This window comes from Mercurialis annua, linkage group LG2 (assembly GCF_937616625.2).
Source record: "Mercurialis annua linkage group LG2, ddMerAnnu1.2, whole genome shotgun sequence".
In the NCBI taxonomy this organism is placed as follows: domain Eukaryota; kingdom Viridiplantae; phylum Streptophyta; class Magnoliopsida; order Malpighiales; family Euphorbiaceae; genus Mercurialis; species Mercurialis annua.
This window is the reverse complement of record NC_065571.1, coordinates 51,231,404-51,254,477: the sequence shown is the minus strand read 5'-3', so window position 1 is coordinate 51,254,477 and position 23,074 is coordinate 51,231,404. Positions and strand designations below refer to the sequence as shown.

General features: G+C 32.5%; 4 protein-coding genes across 4 annotated transcripts; 3 read left to right on the top strand and 1 right to left on the bottom strand.

Annotated features, from left to right (window-relative positions):
• Positions 1–1,996: 1,996 nt before the first annotated feature.
• Positions 1,997–3,852, top strand: LOC126669414 (acyl-lipid (9-3)-desaturase-like). Its single transcript, XM_050362875.2, has one exon. It carries the CDS (start codon positions 2,124–2,126, stop codon positions 3,465–3,467), a length of 1,344 nt encoding a protein of 447 aa, XP_050218832.1. The 5' UTR covers positions 1,997–2,123; the 3' UTR covers positions 3,468–3,852.
• Positions 3,853–6,381: 2,529 nt separating this feature from the next.
• LOC126667348 (protein LATERAL ORGAN BOUNDARIES-like) lies at positions 6,382–8,162 on the top strand. The gene is made up of 2 exons (XM_050360303.2): positions 6,382–7,283; positions 7,750–8,162. The coding sequence occupies exons 1-2, from the start codon at positions 6,514–6,516 to the stop codon at positions 7,757–7,759; spliced, it is 780 nt and encodes a 259-aa protein (XP_050216260.1). The 5' UTR covers positions 6,382–6,513; the 3' UTR covers positions 7,760–8,162.
• Positions 8,163–9,003: 841 nt separating this feature from the next.
• On the top strand, positions 9,004–10,749 carry LOC126667349 (LOB domain-containing protein 24-like). Its single transcript, XM_050360304.2, has 2 exons — positions 9,004–9,749; positions 10,403–10,749. The coding sequence occupies exons 1-2, from the start codon at positions 9,193–9,195 to the stop codon at positions 10,419–10,421; spliced, it is 576 nt and encodes a 191-aa protein (XP_050216261.1). The 5' UTR covers positions 9,004–9,192; the 3' UTR covers positions 10,422–10,749.
• Positions 10,750–17,014: 6,265 nt separating this feature from the next.
• LOC126670551 (probable leucine-rich repeat receptor-like protein kinase At1g68400) lies at positions 17,015–19,676 on the bottom strand. The gene is made up of 2 exons (XM_050364305.2): positions 18,339–19,676; positions 17,015–17,842 (listed from the first exon to the last, which is right to left on the bottom strand). The coding sequence occupies exons 1-2, from the start codon at positions 19,618–19,620 to the stop codon at positions 17,169–17,171; spliced, it is 1,956 nt and encodes a 651-aa protein (XP_050220262.1). The 5' UTR covers positions 19,621–19,676; the 3' UTR covers positions 17,015–17,168.
• Between the last annotated feature and the right edge of the window lie 3,398 nt (positions 19,677–23,074).

Genomic DNA, 23,074 nt, shown 5'->3' with positions numbered 1-23,074 from the left:
ATAAAATTTAAAAGGACTATACCGCCTTTGGGCGTTGTGTCAAAAATAATATTTTAAAAATTTATTCAAATATGTATTTATTAGATTAATTTGAATTAGTCCAAGAATAAATATTGATTATTTAATTATTTATAATATAAATAATCAATAATTAAAAAATATATAAAATTATGTACAAATCTAATTCCAACAAGAATATATATATTAGTATAATTAAAAAATATACATAATTAAGTACAAGTCTAATTATAATAAATATATATAATGGGTCATAAAAATATCATTTACGTGCTATATTTTTAATTATAAAAAGTAATTTATAATAATTTATAGTTAAAATATTTTTTTAATAATTTAATTTATATTTAAAATAATTAATGGGTCACATAAATGCCGCTCACGTGTGTAGCACGTGGCGAAACGCTAGTACTATATATAAAAGTACGGACGAGGGGGGGGGGGGGACAGGCAAATTTACTGAATAATCCCTTTCAGTTTACTACTAATTAAAAGTTTTATAGTCATTAACTACTTAGTTATTTGATTGATCACTATTGTAATTACAGTTCTAATTAGAATAGGTAGCTAAATTATCTCCAATTTAGTTTTTAGTATGTAAGAAATAACTAAATTGTCTCCAAATTAGTAGGAATACTTATCTTTTAGTTTGATTGAACTACAAAATTAAAATACTCTATTTGGTCAAAATATTATTATATAAATTTCTATCTTATATTTTTAAAGATATTATTAATAAAATTAAATTAATTATTGTTATTATAATACCAAAATAAGAATAAATTCAGTATGCAAAAAAATTTAATAACCGAATATATTATATTTACTTTTACTATTAATTATAAATAAAAAATTAATATAAATATAATAAATTTATTAATATGTTCATCTCTTTATTTTAAGGTGTCTAAATGTAAAGATGGACCTGAAGCAAATTGGATAAACTTGATTTCTAAAAAAAAATAGTATAATTTGTTATAGTAAAACAATTGAAAATTGCTCCGGTTTTAACTAACTAAAAAACCGAATGCTAATTTTGTTGAAAATTAATGGATTGAACCAAATCGGTTTGTTTAGATTTAGAAGCTTGAAATTACACATATAGAAGAACAAAAATAAAACGGCGACTAACAATTTGACCACAATTAATTATTATCCTCGTTAGCAATGATGGAGTTAGGAGAGACATATAGGGTCGAGCTAACTTTTGAATGTTGTTTACTACTTCCTCTGTTTTAATAGAATTGTCCACTTTACTTTTTTTATTTATAATTTATTTTTAATTTATTTATTAGTGAATTTTAAATAAAGATAATATAAAAAAATTGAATATAAAAATTAATTTATTTTTGAAAGTGGATAAAATTTTAGGACAAAAGAATTTCTTAAAGTGGACAACTTTATTGAGACGAAAGGAAATTATTTTTACAATCAAATAAAAAATTCTCTAAAAAAATATATAATTAAACAAAACTAACAAAAATCTTGTTTTTTTTATTTCGTATAACCCCACAACATTTAACAATTACCAAACGATGATGCATAATGACATAATTGCACAAAATGCAAAAGAAACATTTCCAAAGGATTAAAACTACAATTTGGTTCTGAAAACTCATTCCCACAGCCTGGCAAAACTATAAATTGTCTTTTTATATCTTTAAACAATTTAAATTTGTGGCCGTTATTCAGTCTCCTTCATATATGGAGTCTTATTAAACAAATTATGCTAAATTAGATATATTTGTTTGTTTTTAAATATAAATTCAAAATATCTATAATTATTAGTAATGATATTTTTTATCATAAATTATTATTTTTAAATATAAACATTTCTATTTTCTATAATTCAAATACATATGTACTGATACTATTTATTTCCACCTTAAATTACTAAAATTTGACAAACAATAGCAAAAATAGTATAATACCCAAAAATAAAATAATTATAAAATAAAAAGCTGAATTATTTTTTCCTGGGAAATTCTATAAAAAAACAATCTTTTACTCTCACTCTTCTCATCTCTTCCTTTCTAATAACCAGAAAGGAAGAGAATTAGAAAGCTTCGGTCCGCCATTAAAATTCCTTGTTTTTTTTTGCTTCAATGGCAGAAACCAAGAAATACATTTCAAAAGAAGAGCTTCAAAAGCACAAGCAACGGGGAGATCTCTGGATCTCAATACAAGGCAAGATCTACAATGTCAGTGACTGGAGCAAAGAACATCCCGGCGGCGAGTCGCCGTTACTGCATCTCGCCGGCCAAGATGTTACCGACGCTTTTGTGGCGTACCATCCCGGCTCCGCATGGCAATATCTTAACAAATTCTTTACTGGGTATTATCTCGAAGACTATTCCGTTTCTGAAACGTCCAAAGATTACAGGAAATTGGTCGCTGAGTTTTCAAAATTAGGGTTCTTCGAAAAAAAGGGGCATATCGTTTTTATTACTCTTGTTTCCATGGTAATGCTGCTTGCTATGAGTGTTTACGGAGTTATATGTTGTGATAGTAAATGGGTCCATCTCCTTTCGGGTGGGTTGTTAGGGTTTATGTGGATTCAGAGCGGGTGGATGGGTCATGATTCGGGTCATTATCAGATTATGTCGAGTCCTAGGTTCAATCGTGTGGTGCAGGTTTTATCTGGTAATTGTCTTGCAGGGATTAGCATTGCGTGGTGGAAATTGAATCATAATACTCACCACATTGCTTGTAATAGTCTTGATTTTGATCCAGATCTGCAGCATATGCCGTTTTTCGCGGTATCTTCGAAACTTTTCAATTCGATCACCTCTTATTTTTATGAAAGGAAGATGAATTTTGATAGTTTTACTAGGTTCTTGATTAGCTATCAGCATTGGACATTTTATCCTGTGATGTGCCTTGCTAGGCTTAATTTGTTTGCTCAATCTATAATTCTGTTGTCTTCTAAGAGAAGAGTGGCTCATAGGGGTCAGGAGATTTTGGGTGTGCTTGTGTTTTGGATTTGGTATCCTTATCTTGTTTCTTTCTTGCCCAATTGGGGTGAGAGAGTTATGTTTGTTCTTGCGAGTTTCGCGGTGACCGGTATTCAGCACGTTCAGTTCTGTTTGAATCATTTCTCGTCCAGCGTTTATCTTGGTCCACCTAGTGCGAATGACTGGTTTGAGAATCAAACAAAAGGGACTCTTAATATAAGTTGCTCAACGTGGATGGACTGGTTTCATGGTGGATTACAGTTTCAAATCGAGCACCATTTGTTTCCTCGTTTGCCTCGATGTCAACTTAGAAACGTCTCTCCGTTTGTCCGAGAACTTTGCAAGAAACACAAACTACCTTATGATATTGCATCATTTTTGAAGGCTAATGAAATGACGGTCCAGACTCTCCGGAATGCTGCGTTGCAGGCGAGGGATTTTTCTAATTCAGCGCCGAAGAATTTAGTTTGGGAAGCTGTTAATACTCATGGATGAGATTGGACTCGTTTGAAGCTGTCTAAGATTTTGATTAGGTATCTAAAACTCGATTCCATTGATTTAGGTGGAAGATTAACTATCTGTCATTTCTTGGAGGCTTCAATTGCTTGTATCTCATTTCATTTAGTTTTTTCAATTAGGATAAAGATCATTCATACCGGTTATGTGCAGTCTGATGTTCTCGTATCGTATGTTCTCAACTCTGCTGCAATGGAACTAGTGGGATGTGAAGTTAGTGTTGTTTCTTGCTTTTGATAATATAGTTTGTTTTTACAAAGCTTTCTGTTGCATTTAGTTTTCCTTTTGTTCATTGCCTGTCTTTGAACATTGGGGCTGGCTGTTAAGAATGTGTTTCTAATTAAATGTCTCATTTCCGGCTTTATCATGCAATTGGATTTTACATTGGTTTCCAGATTCCGAAAACCGTTTCCGATTACTTCATTATTTGTCGAAATCAACTGTTGCATTCAAATTTTAGTACTGGTGTGTTATATTCCAGCATTATTTGCCAAAAATGCTGATATTTTTGCTTTTGTTGATGATATGATAAGATAACTATTATGAAACACTAGTTTTTAAGAGGACCCCCAGAATTGGTGGCTTCTTCCAATTATTTTCGCCAAAAACTTCTTCCAAATAAATGGAGTGAAATTGGGACCACTTTTGCTGATATTTATTATCCAGGTGGTTTTGGAGAGACTAGACATCTAGATGAAAAATCGAAATATCAAGAAATTGGACTGTGTTTTTAGCCTTTGATTAAAAAAATAAAAGTTGGACTGTGTTAAATTTTTAGGAATTATTATTAAAAATCCTCTAATGTTAGGTTTGTAGCTAGTAGTTGCTAATTTCTTCTGACTTTTAGAAAGTCGATTATTTTTTCTTAATTCAGTCAGTTATTTTTATTAATTTAACTGGTTAAAATGTTTCATTGTTAAAAATAAAATTCAATTTGGTCTTTAAGCTTATTTTCTAAAAAAAAAAAAAAAAGTTTGTAAAATCAAAATGGGTTGCTCATAATTAGCATAAAGTTGTTCTAACAGATTTTCCTTTGTTGTCAATTTTTGCCAGTAATAAACTGCGTGCTATAATTAGAGGTGGAACTACCTTTGAACTAGAATAAACTCTGATGCGAATTAAAATTAGAATTTTTTTCAAAAATAAAGGTAATTTTAAAAAAACTAAAATTAGTTTATAGTAAATACAGGGTTCGTTGGATTATCAAAATATTAAAGACAAATTATAAAATTAAGCCGAGCAGAAAAAAAATATTGATCTACAAAAATTGTGTACTATTGAGAAAGGTGATATTAGCACTACTGATAGTGTTCAATTTTTTTCCAACGTAATACCTAAACATACTTTAGTTCGTATTATAATATGCATGAATTATAATTTTGTAATAGCAAAGTATGTTATATTATACTTTCTCCGGTTTAAAACATTAGTCTATTTTTTTATTTTCATATAGTTTAATAAATAGTAGATGAGGACTTGGCCTGCATGAGGTCGGGGGTTCGAATTCCCGATTTTTCTCAGGCCGTAATTTGCCTGATTTAACTTTAAAAAATATATATTAATTTCCGCTAACCCCTACTAATAACTAACCCTAAAATAAGTCTCCCTTTGATAAAAAAAATATAGTTTAAAAAATACAATTAATGTTCTATTTTTTCATAATTTTATCTTCATTATTCTAATTATATTTTTATTAAATATCATGACTAATTTATATTTTTTTCTAAATAAAGATTAACTTAATTAAACCAAGCTGGGCTTATCAGCCATTACAAGATGATCAACATCAGGAGGGACAGATCCCCTCCTTCTCAGACATTCCAAACTAGAGGGATAGAATCAAGCTGTTGTTTTTGAAGTGATCTACTACAACCTTAGAGTCAGAGATCAACTCAAAGGGGGTTATGCTTTCTTCAATAGCTAACTTGATACCATCCCTGATAAGGCTTCACCCATACTTATCTCCATGCTGCCTACTAATTTTTTTTTTAGCCTAATATCATTAAATGATAACCTTTAAATAAAAATAAATGAAAAAAATCAACAGTTTAAATAGTGAATTATGAATATGGATAACTATTTAAGACAAAAAAAAAGATGAAAGTGGACTACTATTTTAAGATGGAAGGAGTAATAATTTTATGTAGTGTCACACTAAATTTAATGTAGGTATCACATAGCGCTACGTGGAATCGTTATTTCTCGTATATTTGCCAACAATGGCCCAATCCCAAACTTACCTCAAGTTCATCTCTAACTTTTGGCAATCTTAAACCTTTCCCTAATCCTGAATTAAATATTATTTCTATTTTAAAAAACAGTTAACGTTCGGATTAAAGTCTATCTAAGTTTTTAATAGATAAATCATTGTATATCAGGATCCAACACTGTGTGAATTATTATATGTTACTTCCTCCGTTTCATAATATTTGTCGCATTTGGAAAAAAAATTGGTCCATAATATTTGTCATATTTAAAATATCAAGAGAGCGTTTATTGTTATTTTCCAAATTTGTCCCTAACAATAAATAACTTAATAAGAATAAAAAGATTAATCAAACATAAACAAGTTGTAATTAATACGAACAATTTAGTAAAAAAGCATATAAATCAAGACACATTTATTATTTTTTAATTTATGTGAATGCGATAAATATTATGGACCGGAGGTAGTATATGCTTAGTAAGACGAAAATAAATATTTATCGAATATATGTCCATTCCACTACTACAAAAAAAAATGAAAAAATTCCACATTATAATTTATATAATTAATTCCAACATTTTTTTTGCTAAAAATTCCACATTAAGTTAATTATTCTTAAAAAGCATGATAGTCAAAATAATTCAATTTAAGTGAAATTAGTTTCTTTCAAAACAGATTACACACGCACTAACACAAATACGACACACGTTTCAAATACTAAACCGCCCCATCTCTCGCACGCTATAAAACAGTACGGTACGACGGTTACCAACTTCATTTTCAAACCCAACTGATTATGATCCTCAAACAAACCCTGCAATGCAAAGATCAGCGCCTGCTGGTAATTTCAAGAACACTGCACCATCATCATCACCACCACCACCTTGCATTGCATGTAAATATCAACGTAGAAAGTGTCCACCAGATTGCATTCTTGCACCACATTTTCCCGCAAATGCACCACCTAATAAAGATTTTGAGAACGCACGTAAACTGTTTGGTGTAAGTAACATAGTGCAAACTCTCAAGAACATACCCGATTTTACGCAGAGAAGAGATGCTGTTGTGAGTATGGTTTATCAGGCTAATGCTAGAGCCAGAGACCCTGTTGGTGGCTGTCAACGTATTCTTGTTCAACTGAATGAACAAATTCGGCAATCTGAAATGGAACTTCAGTCTGTTATGAGTCAGATTGCGTATTATCGGAATCAAGAATTCGCGGCTAGTTCTTCGTTTTATGCTCACAATCTTGCTCGTACATCGGCTGTGTATGAACCTATGCCAGTTCAGCAATATGGGGGGTACTCTATGTATGGCTTAGAACATCAAGAACCTTTACCAATTCAGCATTACCCTATGTATGACTTGCAAAATCAAGAACTGGCGCGAGATCAAGAAATTGGAATTGCTTTGAAGGATGAAGCAGAAGGATCGTGTGCAAGTGGCGGCTTTCGTAATTCAACTTCTTCACGAGAAAGCGTATCGGATTTTGGTGGTGTTAAGTACGGTGGTATTGAATCTGTTTTTGTTGGGTCTGATGAAAGAAACAAAACTGTTTCTTTGGAATTTCAAGATCCTACAAATTACAGGTAGCTTGGTTATCTTCTTTTACTTCTTTCTCAATTTTTGGCTATACAACTTAATTAGATGTTTAGATGATACATTGGTTGTGATATAATTAGAAAGATTTTCTAGCTTGTTTAAATGGGAAATTACTGTCTGTCAAGTGTGTTAAGAATTAGATGTTTAGATGATACATTGCTTGGGACAAAATTCTAGCTTGTTTAATTGGTAAATTACTGTATGTCAAGTGTGTGTTCAGAATTACAACTCCTTATGTAGCTGTTATTAATTTGTTTTCATGAGAGTATGAATATTCTCTTTTTAAAGAATTAATTACTCTGTTCTGTGAATTTTGTAGACTTTAACATAGTGAAATCATCTCATGCATGTCATAAAGTTACTAGTTTGTCATATCAGTAATGGCCTTGCATGAAATAACATGTTAATTAGACTTAAGTTTCAGCGTTTGTATTGGTTTTGGTATATTTTCAGAGCAAACTAATTTGATTCGACGAAAAGAACCGGTGATTGAAGAAGATCAGAAATTAACCAGTTAGATATGAGCAGGATCACTATCTGAAGGATGCTTCTACACAATTTACTCAGAAAAATGGTGAAGGATCAATGTCCTAGACTACAACAGAAGTTTCTATAAAAACACAGTGAAATTTCACTTATAGCTAGATGATTTTAGTTATGTAGAAAAGCTGTGCATTCTGATACATATCATTAGACTTGTTTGATTCTTTGAGGTTAGATGAAAATATTGTAGCTTCTTTGAGGTCCTATAGCTTTCAAACAGTAATGCTGTGTAAATACATTTCTTTGATTGGGTTCTGAAATGAATCAAACTCATACTTCATTGTGAATAATGTATATATGTAAGTCCAGACATTTTTTTTTAATTTTAAAATACATGACTTTATTAATTACGGTAGAAAGATAAGTTAATGCTCGAGCTAGGCAATATACTCGACGAGTATTAAGCTTACCTCGAACAGAAACGTGTGTGGCGAAGTTTAAACTTGAGGTTAGCTTTGAAATTCGTCGAATTGTCAACCTAATCTCGAGTTTAAGATGAGTTAAGACACGAGATAGGATCCTGACACATCCAATGTATTGCTCAACTCGAGCAAAAAAAAACCATATACACACAATTAACAAACTTCTCGTAAACATACATGAACTTTCATTTTTTTCCCAAATTCATACACGGTGCTGACTTCACTTATTTATTGGTTAAAAATGACTTACACCTCAACAAATTGCACCAATAAATGAGTGTCGTATCACCACCGTGTATAAATTTAAATAAAAAATAAAAATTGGTCTATGTTTATAAGAAATTTTAAAGAAAACCCAAAAAATCAAATACATGAGGGATAACATTTTTGAAGAAAAGCAACTACCAAAAATGGAATAAAAGCAAACCTTGATTCCATTTTCGTTTTAAATTCAATTAAAATTGCTGAGATTTACGATTTTTTTTTGGATTGAGATTCCCTCAAGTTCATTTGAATTTAAGGGGGTCATGTTTATAATCTACACCGTTCATTGTAAAATAAACGGTGTAGATTAATTTGATCAAAATTGTACCTTTTTGATCTACACCGTTTATTTTACAATGAACGGTGTAGATCGTGAACATGACCCCCTCAAGTTCAAATGAACTTGAGGGAATCCCAATCCTTTTTTTTTTGGAAATTTAATTATAATTGACATCCATTTTGAAGTAAACTAAGTCAGAATTAATTTCTTCCAAAACAGATTACACTCGCACTAACACAAGATGACACACGTTTTAAAATGCTAAATCGCCCCATCCCTCGGACGCTGTAAAACAGTACGGTACGACGGTTATAAACTTCATATTCAGTATTGAAAGATACAAAATTTGCAAACCCAATTGATTATGATCCTCAAACAAACCCTACAATGCAAAGATCAGCACCTGCTGGTAATCTCAAGAACACTGCACCATCATCATCATCGCCACCAGGTTGCGCTGCATGCAAACATCAACGTAGAAAATGTCCCCCAGATTGCATTCTTGCACCACATTTTCCTGGAAATGGACCACCCAAAGATTTTGAGAATGCACATAAACTGTTTGGTGTAAGTAACATGGTGCAAGCCCTCAAGAAGATACCTGATCTTAATCTGAGAAATGAGGCTGCTAAAAGTATGGTTTATCAGGCTAATGCTAGAGCCAGATATCCTGTTGGGGGTTGTCGAAGTGTTCTTGATCAACTGCAAAATGAAATTACGAAATCTGAAATGGAACTTCAATCTCTTACGACTCAGATTGCGCATTATGGCTTGGAAAATCAAGAACTGGCGCAACATCAGGAAACTAGTAGCCATTTATTTGCTACTAGTGGTTTGAGAATTGCTTCGACTTCTTCACGAGAAAGCGTATCGGATTTCCTTGGTGGGTCTGATGAAAGAAACAAAACTGTTTCTTTGGAATTTCAAGATCCTACAAATTACAGGTAGCTTGGTTTCTTTTTTCTTTTCTTTGGCACAAGATTAATTAAATTGCTTAAAGATTAAAACTTGAATTGAGTAATTATTCGCTTGGCTTACATAGAATTGAAGTATTGAGATGAGATATTGGGGCTGTGATGAAATCTTGAGTTATATTACGCAATCAAGAAAATCGAAACCATTAGATTTCAGATTATCGAAGTAAATATTCTTGCATTTATTATTCCTACGAGTTAAACAGAATAGTTATTGAAGTACTAATATTCATTCATGTACCATTTCTTGATTCCAGAATATTAGTTATATGCTATCCAGCCGTGTTTGGCTCTTTCTACAACATAATTAGATGTTCAAATGATACATTGCTTGTGATTTAATTAGAAAAAAGTAATTACATATGTTCTGTAAATTTCGTAGATTTCAGCATAGTGAAATCATCTTATGCAGGTCATGAAAATAAAGTTATAACAGAGTTGGTTTAAGTTTAAACTTTAAACTAGTTTATCATGTTAGTTATGACATGTTAATTAGACCTAAGCTTAAGCATTTGTTTTGGTTTTGGTATAATTTCAGAGCAAACTTATTTGATTCGACGAAAACGTTAACACCATTATAATCTGAATTTTTCTCAATTCAGTTGTTATCTTTCTTTTAACAGTAAAAAAACCGGTGAATGAAGAAGATCAGAAACTAACCAGTTGGAGATGAGCAGGATGACTATCTGAAGGATGATGCTTCTTCACAATGTACTCAGAAAAATGGTAAAGAATCCATATCCTAGTCTACAGCAGAAATTTCTATAAAAACACACTAAGATTTCACATATAGCTAGATGATCTAGTTCTGTATAGAAGTTGTGCATTCATCATCTGATACATATTACAAAACTTGTTTCATTCTTTGAGGTTATATAGCTTTCAAACAATAATGCTGTGTAAATACATTTCTTTGATTGGGTTCTGAAATGAATCAAACTCATACTATATACTTGAGCCTTAATTCATACTTTTTGTTGTTTCCATTTGGCTATTTCTTTGTTATTTGTTTACATCTCTGATTTTTCAGTCTGCTTTGCATTTCATTTTGCTATATTCTTTTTGTATTTCCATTTTTTAGCATTAGAAAATGATATTGAATAGTGAGGTTTTGTGAATAGTAAACTGCATTTAATAGTTAGACTATTTGCTATTAGCCTCTCGGTAAACCGGGGTAACCAACACCTCCCAACTTCTTGATAACAGCTCTTTGCATCTAACCAGCAAATTTACAGCAGATAACACTTGAAGATTGCCACCTAGAAACACCTGACAAATCGCCTTGGAATCGATCTCAACCACCAGACGAGTACAACCTGTTGCTCAAGCTATCTCTAGACCTCGAAAAAACAGCCCATAATTCTGCAATGAAAGCAGTACAAGACCCAACATTACAAGTAAAGCCCTTGACCCAAGTTCCATTATGATCCCTAAGGATACCACCGCAGCCGGACCGGGATTACCTCTACAGGCCCCATCAGTATTCAATTTCCACCAGCCATTAGGAGGAGCACTCCACCTAACAGAAATCACCCTTCTTGCACGAGGAGTTCCATTGCTAACAGGAGATAAGCTGAACGCCATATCAATATGTTCTTCCAAAGATTATGAAGGAAAGACAAGGTTTGCTTGAATTTGAGAAAAAACATAGTTATTCCGCCATTTCCAAAGCCACCAAACAGTCGTAGAAAAATAAGCCGGCCAAGTAGATTTACTACCATTATTAACTTCCCCTTGCAAATTATTTTTGATCCATCCTTTCCAGATTTGCGTACTTAAACAACATTCACGCAATAAATGAAGAAGAGTCTCATCTTTGGATTTACATAACTGGCAAACAGCATTCTGATCAAAACCATGCCGAACCCTTTCAACATTAGTCATAACTTTCCCATGCACAACCCGTCAAAAAAAAATTCAATTTGAGGTACAATTGAAACATAAAAGGACAAATTAGAATAAAATTGAAGTTTTAATGTAATTGCTAAAGGGGCTTAAGGGGGGAGGGTTTTGAGTGATTAGGCCTATTTCCAAATGTTCGTACTGATCATTAAAATCTAAATCCAACAATAATTCATGAAAGCGACAAGAAGGAGGTATGAAAAGAAATTACAAAAAATCAACACAGTTTTTTTTTTTATTTTAAACGCCTAATTATTTTTAAAAAAACCACCTTGTAATTTTTTTACGTTTATACCCTGATTGAAGAAAAAATTCAATTGTACCCTATTTTGGGTTTTCATGTTTCACCTCTACTCGAAGTACTAAATTAATCTCTTTTTATGTGAAAAAAGTCTAGAATAATCCTTAATATTTAACTTATATTCTAACTAGACATTAATATTATTAGCTGTACAAAAACATCATATTACTAATAATAATAATTTAATTGATATTATTATCAATAATGTTTTTAAATCAAAAACCGTAAAAAATTAAAATTTACATAAAATAGTATTTATCTACAACTTCTTTTAAAAAAATTCTGGATCCCTTTTCGAGGGAGGAGCACGAGCTCCTCCTCCTTCTATGGAAGGAAGGAACAGATCTATGCTCCTCGCTTCCATGGAAGGAAGGAGCAGCTTGTGCTCCTTTGTGCTCCTTCCTTCCATAGAAAGGAGGAGCTGCTCGAGCTCCTTCCTGAAAACAAAAAAATATTTTTTTTTAAAATTTAGTTGTGGGTTTGAAAAATCGGAGGAGTACGGTTTTAAGTCGGAAATATTTCTTTAAATAATTTAATAAAATATCTAAAAATAATAAATTATTAGGATTTATTTGAACATTTTTAAAGTTGAAGTACTTATTTGTATTTTTCAAATAAAAAAAATATGATGTAACCCTTCTATTTAGTTGTTATTAATGTTTTTATCCTTAAACTATTTAAATCATCAATTGTATCCTATTTTGTGGTAGAGGTGAAACATAAAAACCCGAAATAGGATACAGTTGAACTTTTTCCTGAATCAGGATATAAACGTAAAAAAATTACAAGGTATGGAATTTTTAAGTAATTAAACCTAATTAAATACTCAACTTTACCAATTATGGTGAAAAAATAAGTTAATGCAAGAGTTAATCAATATACTCGGCGAGTATTGAGCTCACCTCGAGCAAAACCTATCTGGCGAAGTTTAAACTCGTGGTTAGCTTCGAAACTCATCGAGTTTTCAGCCTAACCTCGAGTTTAAACTCTTGCAGATGGGTTCAAACACGAGATAAGCTTCTTGCATGTCCATTATAATGCTCAACTCGAGCACAAAAAATCATACCATCAATTCACAAAATTTCATAAAATTCATATTGAGAGACATATTGAGAAAATAGTTTTGATTATTAAGTAATTTTCAGCATTTCTACAAAATTGAATGTAAAGAAGAACAAGAAAAATCTAGACTTTCAATATGTTTTCACTTATTAAGAAATAAAATAACAAACCAAAATAATCAATGAAATATACCTGGCCAGCAAATGGCGGAGTGGCAAAATATAATTTTCGGCAACAACGGAAAAGCACCAGAGAAAGGAATAAGAACAATTGTTATATGTTCAAACTGAAATGGATCTTCAAATACTCTTTAAAAATTATGATGGATACGCCTTCTTGATTATGACGTGAATTGTCAAAAAAACGTAAATCGATCAAACGTCAATTGCCAAATACATAACTTACTGATTCAGTGTCAGGTTTATGAGATATTTTAAACGATGACAAAGAAATTTCTGTTGATTTTTTTTTGAAATAAAAAAACTGAATTGATAATTTAAAACGATACAGATGTTTGATATCGTGATTAGGTGGTTATTTTTAATTAACCAATTGAATTGATAACTTGTTAATTACACTTCACATCCATTTTGAAGTAAATTTAAGTCAAATTAATTTTTTCTAAAACGGATTACACTGACACTAACACAAGATAACATACATTTTAAAATGGAGGAGGTATTGCCCATAATATATAGTCAGCTAATATTCGAAGCAGACTGTCAGATTTTTATTTATGCTGTCAATTCCTCCTCTAGTACTGATAGAGATGTCGGAGGAGTTATGCAAGATATATTTAGCTTAGTTTTCCAATTTACAGAAATTAGGTCAGTTTTCCAATTTACAGAAATTAGGTCTTTATATGTAACCGCAAATATAATTGGTGGCGAAAAAGACACTTGTCAATTTTGTAGTTTCACAATTCATAAAAAAAACACAAGATGACACAGTTTTAAAATGTCAAACCGCCCCATCCCTCGCACGCTATAAAAACAATACAGTCGGCGGTTACCAACTTCTTATTCAGTACTGAAAGATACAAAATTTGCGAACCCAATTGATTATGATCCTCAAACAAACCCTACAATGCAACCATCAGCGCCTGCTGGTAATTTCAAGAACACTGCACCATCATCATCATCATCATCGCCATTCAAACCACCTTGCGCTGCATGCAGACATCAACGTAAACAGTGTCCCCCAGATTGCATTCTTGCACCATATTTTCCTCCAAAGGGACCCCCCAAAGATTTTGAGAATGCACGTAAACTGTTTGGTCTAAGTAACATATTGCAAACCCTCAAGAAGATACATGATCTTGATGAGAGAAATGAGGTTGCTAGAAGTATGGTTTATCAGGCTAATGCTAGACACGCAGATCCTGTTGGGGGTTGTCAAACATATTGTTGTTCTACTGAAAAATGAAATTGCGAAATCTGAAATGGAACTTCATTCTCTTATGAATCAGATTGCTTATTATCGGAATCAAGAACTTGCGGCCAGTTCTTCGCTATATCCTATCAATCTTGTTGCTCCATTGCCTATGTATCATCAACCTTTACCAATTCAGCAGTATGGGGGGCACCAAATGTATGGCTTGGAAAATCAAGAACTGGTGCAAGATCAAGAACTGGTGCACGATCAAGAACTGGTGCAAGATCAAGAACTGGTGCAAGATCAAGAAACTGAAATTGGTACTACTGGTTTGGGAATTGCTTCGGGAGGGGAAGCAGAATCACCAACTTCTTCACAAGAAAGCATCTCGGATTTTGGTGGTGTTAAGTACGCTAATATTGAATCAATGTTTGATGGGTATTATGAAAGAAACAAAACTATTTCTTTGGAATTTCAAGATCCTACCAATTACAGGTATCTTGGTTATCTTTTTCTTTTCTTTGGCACAAGATTAAATTGCTTAAGGATTAAAACTTGAAATGAATTTTTATGCACTTGGCTTACATAGAACTGAAGTATTGAGATGAGATGTTGGGGTTGTGATGAAATCTTGAGTTATATTACGAAATCAAGAAAATTGAAACCATTAGATTTTAGATTATAGAAGTAAATATTCTTGCGTTTATTGTTGCTACGAGTGAAAGAGAATAGTTATTGAAGTACTAATGTTCATGCGCCATTTCTTGATTCAAGAATATTAGCATCCACCCATGTTTCGGCAGCTCTCTCTACAACTTAATTAGATGTTCAAATGACTCATTGCTTGTGATTTGATAAGAAAGATTTTCTAGCTTGTTTGATTGGCAGCTTATTGTCTGTCAAGTGTGTGTTAAGAATCACAACTGTAGAGATGAATATTGTCTTTTGAAAGAAATATCTACTCTGTTCTGTGAATTCTGTAGGCTTGAGCATAGTGAAATCATCTCAATTCTCATGCATGTCATAGACTTAAAGTTCTAACAGAGTAGGTTTAAGTTTTAACAGAGTAGTTCATGTCAATAATTCTATAGTCTTGTATGAAATAACATGTTAATTAGACTTAAGTTTCAGCATTTCTTTTGGCTTTGGACTCGAATACGGAGAAACGAGACACTCGGAGACGGATAAAGTAAAATGTTATTATTTCTTAAGTTTTTTTATGTTAAAATTGAGGTTGTGCACGAAACTCCAAGTTCTTAAAACTGAAAACATTGTTCGAATTGTCCGTGCTATTTAACTAGTATTTTGTATGGAAACAAAAATGACGCTATAGGAAATGCCTAAACGAAAGAATAACGTGATGATATTTTATAAGAATATATAGAGTTTTAGAGTTTCAAAAATGTTCGCGCAATGCAAAAATGTAGGATTCGATAAATTTACGTAAATATAGGTTATAGAAGTGTGGATACCAGGTATTCTAGGAATCAAATTTCAAAGGAGGGGCTGCCAAAAAATGCTAAGCATGTGAAAGATATTAATGGGCCCCAATGACAACCTATTTTTATTTAATTAGACCAACCGTAAGGAGATTAAAACCATTGAATAACGCTATTTTTGTTTTCTTTCACTGTTAATGGCTCCTCTACAGCTCATTGTATTCTGTGTTCTACACTTACAGAAAAACATTTGGATTATATTTGAGGTGTTGAATTGACTTAAAGTTGCCAACAAATATTTACAATTTAGATGGTGACATATTAATGAATTTCTCATACAATTAGCAAGTTGATTTCAATACACCTTGAATTAATTAAGCAATGTTAATTTTATTCTATAAATCCTGTCTCTAGACCAACCAGCAAATAAACGGTAGTACGGTAAATCCTTATTGCTTGATGGCATGACTCCAAATCTATCTATAGTTTTTTCTTGCTTTTTGGTTCATTTCTTTATTTCTTTTTTTTTTGGTAAGCCCATCCGGTTTTCAAGGCTTTGCCCTGACTAATCCGGATCCGACCCGCGTCGCGCATCTGGCATGTTGGGTGAGTCTTCCAGTGGGAATTTTCTGCATTCACAAGGACTCGAACCCGAGACCTTGCTTAAGCGATACCAAGCCGCTTACCACTTGGACCAACTCCCATTGGTTGTTCATTTCTTTATTTCTTCTTATACAGGAGTGTTCAAAAGTCAAACCGAACTAAACTTAAAAATTTGATATGGTTTGTTTCTCAAATTATAAAATTATCATTTTTTTTAGTTTGGTTCGGTTTTGAATTCAGAAAATATCAGTTGAGTTTACAAGCCGAATCATAAACTCCCTCTCCAATTAAGTTTGGTTTAGTTTGAAAAATTTAATTTCTTAATCTTTTTCAGTTCTATTTAGGTCACTTTGATTTGAAATAAATGCACAGATGTATTCTTACGTGTTATGTAACCAAACCATATATAGTTTTATGTGGGTGTATTGTGAAACTTATTTAGGAAATATTAGTCATTTTAACCCATAAAACTGTATGACATGATCAATTTGATATGTTTCAATCATAAGGTATTTGAATCTATTGAAAATGATTTTAAAAAGTTTTAGATCTACTTGACTTTAATTGATTAAATTTAATATATTTAATTATGCGATACAGGTTTATAGATTGAATTTACTCTTCTTCTCGAAATTTAATTATGTTAACATAGAATAGTAGTAATAAAAAAATTAACATAGACCAAAGAATCCGAAGGTCATCCATTGATCAACTGCTACTACTGAAATCAATAGCATTTTCTGATAAAGAAGGAGATGAATCAGAAGAAAGATCATTAAGAATAGAGCCTGAAGAATGAGCTTCTCTTGCACTACCCTTATTCCTAATATCTTCAATCATTCTATGAACCATACTCATCTTCGGACGGTCTCTCGGCAATTCAGCTAAGCAAAGCAAAGCCACTTGCATAAGACCGACCATCTCGTCCTCCGTCTCCTTACTCCTCAACAACTCGAAATCAAACACTTCCCACGTCCACTCGTCGCGGGGAACTTTCTGAACCCATTTCGTTAAACTAGTTTCTCCTTCCCCACTCGGCGTTTTCCCTGTCAAAATCTCGAGCAAAATCACTCCAAAACTATACACGTCGCATTGTTGAGTGAATCTTCCGTACGTGATGATATTGTTGTGGTTCAAGATTAGCTCGGGGGCTTTGTAGGCAATGTTCGAGAGAGGCGGCGAATGCAAGATTTGGTGTATGCCAATGTCGGAAATGCATCCGTTTCCGCAATTATCGACTAAAATGTTTGAAGATGTTAAGTTTCCATGAAAGAGCTTAGCTTTATTGTAGCCATGGAAAAATGCAAGTCCTTTTGCTGATCCTGAAGCTAATTTTAGCCTTGTGCTCCAATCTAATGGTGTTCTCCCTGGTCCTCTATTGCCTACATACATCATCAGTTAAATAAAAGTATTAGCATCATAGCAAGACATTTAGGGGGGCAATGATGCATACGCAAGATTAATCATGGATCTTACATTATTGGTTATTTAGATTTTTTCAATTGATTAATATGGAATACTCCTTGATATTCTCACTTTTTAAAACTTATGGAGGTTTCGAGTTCGAGTCTTCACACTACCACATTTATCTATTTAGACGAGAATTTATCACATTTACAATGAATGTAAGAAAATGAGCTAATCATAGCAAAAAATTATATGTTCATCTCGTATTTAATCATGAATTTTTTTCAAAAATTTGCTATAAAATTATGTCTACATCAATCAATTAATATTGATTTATTTGTTTCTATTTTAAATTGGTTATCAAGAGGTACAACTACAAAGTATTGACCAATTTAGTATCAATTGAGTTAATTAATTGTTTTCTAATCTACTAAATGAACAAATTAAGGTGAGTAATGAAATTGTAATTACCATGTAAGAGAGAATGTAAGCTTCCATTTGCTAGAAAATCACACACCATTAGCAACTCATCCTTAGAATTATAGTAAGCTCTAAGGCTCACAATATTAGAATGCCTCAACCCACCGATCATTCTCAGCCACCCACCAACCTCCGCCCTCCGCCTCCTCCTCTCTCTCACCCTCTTCACCACAACCATGTCGCCGCCGTCAATCTCCACCTTATAAGTGGTCCCCACAGAACCTTTCCCCAACAATTCAGCTGATGACTTCAATAAATCTTCCACGTCACTGAAACCCTTACACCCTTCAAACACCACCATTTCCTCACTGCCAACCGCCTCACCGCCGCCGTAATAGTATCCTCCGATTTTGGGATGGTGGGACCCACCTTTTCTTTTAGTAACATCCCCACGGGCCCCACTGCTGTTTTTTCTTTTCCTGTAATAACAACAGCACGTGATGGTCAAAATCGCCGCCACAATCGCCGCCGTGTCTATGCCAACGATCATCACCACCACCCAACTGCTCACTTTTTTCTCCACTCTTGATTTTACTGGCATATGCACACTCTGATTATTTTTATTATAACATTCTCTAGGCAACGGCTCACCGCAGAGCTCACCATTGCCGGAGAAAGAGCTCGCCGGGAAATGAGACAGCCAAGCTGGAATCTTTCCGGTGAGATGATTATCTGATACATTGAATTCCACCACAGAAAACGATGACAAATCACCAGAGTCAATACTCCCATCAAAAGCGTTACCTTCTAGCTTAAGTGTCAACAACCGTGGCAAAGAAGCAACTTCACTCAACGGAATGTGACCGGAGAATTCATTATACGAGAGGTCAATCCGGTGGAGACGCTTGAGAGAAGAAATACCAGACGGAAAACCACCTGAGAGACGATTATAAGAGAGGTAAAGATGCTTAATATTAGGCCATGCAGATAAATTTAAGCTAGTGAAAGAATTAGTGACGAGTTTGTTGTGCTTAAGACTAAGAAGTCTGAGTTGAGTGAGTTCACTCAGTGTATGAACAGAGCCGGAGAGGTTAAGATTTTCAAGAACGAGCCTGGTAACTCGTTGGGTTGACGGATTGCAAGTGACACCATACCATGAGTCTAAACAAGGGTGGCTCGAGTTAACCCAGGAAGATAGGGTTTGTGATGATTCTGATAAGGAATTCTTGAAAGATAAAAGTGCAGTCTGGTCGGAGCTCGATGAAGAAGAAGAAGAGGCAGAAGCAAAAATGAAGAGGTAGAAGAAGCAAGAAAAGATGAGAGAATGTTCCATGTAAGCAAAAGTCAACTTTTTTTCGTTTACAGAATCAGAAGTAAAACGGGGTGTGGTTTTTAAGTAGCCGTTGAGATAATAATTGTTTGGTTACATGGACTTGCTTAAACCCGTGGTGGTGGAGCGCAAGGGTACGCGTTAGTTTAAAACCAAACACATGGTTTTTTTTTTTTTTTACAAATATAATTAATATTTTTCTAACAAATAAAGTCAAGCCATTTATCTTAATTTTTAAAAAATGAATACATATCTATTGGATAATTTCAGATAATTCACAATAAAATAAATTTTATTCTAAAATTATCAATTTAAGCACTCTTAATTGTTTATGTTAAAATGAATTAAAGAAAAATATATTCAAATAGTATGAGGTATGGACAAAAGTCGTTGATATTGTGGGTTCAACTCTTCTCACAAATACTCTTAACACTTCTTTTCTATTAATAAAAAAATTTCTGTCAAATTAAAATGATCAAACAATAAACCTTTAGTAAATATTAGGATAAGAATAAGAAGCAGCTTATATTGTGATGTGGGAGAAGGACGCTACGTAAGCCAAAAATGGAGTCCAGTTGTTTTGAAGTAGACAAAAATGGACTCATTGAGACTTATTTGTATTGGGTGAGGAGTGACGAGTGATGAGCAAGTGTTTCTGTCGTTTATATGAATGAATTGTATTTATGGATATAGGTGAAGATTTGTTACTATAATTAACAATCTGCGGAGAATTGTTGAGAATATTGAAGAAGATATACCCCAACTCTGCCTGCATCACATAAATAGAGTACTTTTTTATATTAATTAAATAGTTTTATAGATTCATCTTATCAATTTACATGAAAGAAAAAAAAATGAACTGTAAGCAAAATGGTATAAACGCTGATATTCTGTTAGATCGAGGTTATTTCTTTCATAAGCATTTTCTCGATTTGAAAAAGGCTTAGTGCCGAAATGTTGAGCAATCTCAAATTTTTTAAGGAAAAAATTCTCATTTACTAGGGATGCAATTATTCAAAAATATCTCACATTTTTTATTTTTTCGTTTATAATTTTATCTTTTAATTTTTTTAATTTAAACATATTTTTCAATGTTCACTTTCAATTGTAATTATTTGTTTAAACTGCGGCGAGAAAAATGTTCATTAAACCTCTTATATTACTTCATTTTTAAAAATATGATAAAAATATAAATTAAAAAAATATGAAGGAATATAAACGACATATTTGAAATTTTTTATGCTTCAATTTGGACAAATGTGTTTGGTATGAATGTAAAATCTTTTCGCCCAAGATCTTTGGTATTTATTTATTTCTCTCAGGAGGCATAGACTGCTCGTATATAAAGAAGGTCTTATCTCGGCAGGAAAGAACAAGAGGGAAAATGGAATTCTTGAATTTTTGTGACTCGCCCCCGTGGTTCAGGACATCTCTCTTTCAAGGAGGCAGCGGGGATTCGACTTCCCCTGGAGGGTGGCTAAAAGTGAAATTGGAAATTGAAAAATTTGTTAAAATTGAAAATTTTAAAAGGTGAGACCATAAACGAAAAAGAATCAAAAAGGTGAATTATTTTTTCGTGATAAAAAATCCTTTTAACTTATTGATTTTCAAGATTTGTTATATTTAAAAGAGTTATTCTTATTTGAAAATATATGTTTGGTGTGTTTTGAGTGGGTGATCTAATTTTATTATTTAATGTGTTAATTTTTTGTACTACTACTAATAACATTAACATTTAATTAGAATATAGACTAAAAATAAAAAACCGTTTTATATTTTTATTTAAATAAAAAGAGGTCAATTTAATATTTTTAGATAGAGTTAAAACATAATGATTCAAAGAAAATTGTGCAAATGATTATTATTTTTTACGTTGGAATATAAACGAAATAAAAAATCAACATAGATGGTTTTTAAGTAATTAGGCTAAAATAAAACTAGTTTTACATTTGGTAAATTATGTCTAGGAATGGGCCATTGCTGTATACCACTAGCATCATCAGCCCACTTTACCTTCAAAAGCCCAGTCCATAAGGATACTTCAAAAAAATTATATATGAATGAATAAATTTTTGAAAGACATTAATACTAGAAAATAAGGGAAAAGGTGCAAATATGACCCTAATATATAGCACGCGTCTCATGTTGGCACTTCATGTATTCTGGATCTCAAAAAAAACCCTAACGTCTTGAAAACGTATCAAATATAATCATTCCGTTAACATTTCCGTTTAAGGCCGTACACATTTATATTTAACATCATCCATGTTTTGTGTTTTTTTGATACTTTTTCGTAACGTTAGGGTCATATTTGATATTCGAAATATATGAGGTGTCAATAAGAAATATGAGATATACATGAGGGTCATTTTTGCACCTTTTCTCTAAAAAATAATACTCCCTCCGTCCCAATAGAGTTGTCCACTTTGAAAAAAAATTTTGTCCCAAAACTCTTGTCCACTTTCAAAAAGTAACTAACTTTTACACTTAATTTTCCTATATTGTCCCTATTTAAAATCCACTAATGAGTAAATTGAAAGTGGACCCTATATTTAATAGGGGTATGACAAGAAAAATAAGGAAAATTTTATAAACCCTATAAACAATAATTGCTTTTCTTAAACTGTGTGATAAAGGGAAAGTGGACAACTCTATTGGGACGGAGGGAGTAACATTGATATTGGAATGTTGTATTCTTCTGAATTTTTAACGTTCAAACCAGAAAGCAAACAACCTTTTCTTGATTTTTTTGACTGTTTGTCTCTAAAAAGAATTCACTGTAACTCAGATTTTCCAAACCATCTGCTCGGACAGCGGGCTCTGACAAAATTCCAACTGCACCTCTCAAACCAGACCAAGACCACACCGTAAGTAACCACGTGCATTCTAATTTAACCTTTTCTTCCACCATTTTGTGTCGAATGGGCCTCAATCCAGTGTGAGCCTAATTCTTTCAGGGCCCAACACCTTAATCGCTGTGATTCCGGAATTTTGCGTCTCAGTTGACATCACGTTAGCCAATTTCTTGTTTCTATTAGACTAAGTCAATTCTTTTTGACAGAAATAAATTTGTTTCTTTATATAAATCAGAATCTTACGAATACCCATATATATTATCTTAAATTAAAATAAAAAGTTTTTCCTATAAAAATTAAATTTTTATACACATCATGAATGTGAATTTTTTAGGTAGACTCATTTTATCACGTTATATGGGGTCATCTAACCCAATTTATATTTTTTTGAGCAACGAACCCCCGAATTCTTCAATTTTAGGTCAAATAACCCCATAATTATATTTTTAAAACGTATAAAATACAATTTGGAGGCGAGGGATGCAAAAAAGTACTTAGATATTTTCTTAATTATTGCGATATAATTATTCTAAATATATTTTTTGAAATAAAAATATAAATTATCGGGTTATTTGACCCAAAAATGAAGAGTTTTGGGGTTA

Bases quoted from the DNA above. Each gene is read 5' to 3' on its own strand.
- LOC126669414 (XM_050362875.2), top strand. From the start codon at position 2,124: ATGGCAGAAACCAAGAAATACATTTCAAAAGAAGAGCTTCAAAAGCAC.
- LOC126667348 (XM_050360303.2), top strand. From the start codon at position 6,514: ATGCAAAGATCAGCGCCTGCTGGTAATTTCAAGAACACTGCACCATCA.
- LOC126667349 (XM_050360304.2), top strand. From the start codon at position 9,193: ATGCAAAGATCAGCACCTGCTGGTAATCTCAAGAACACTGCACCATCA.
- LOC126670551 (XM_050364305.2), bottom strand. From the start codon at position 19,620: ATGGAACATTCTCTCATCTTTTCTTGCTTCTTCTACCTCTTCATTTTT. The intron at 17,843-18,338 runs GTAATTACAATT...TGATGTATGTAG, and splicing joins CTTACATTCTCTCTTACATG to GCAATAGAGGACCAGGGAGA.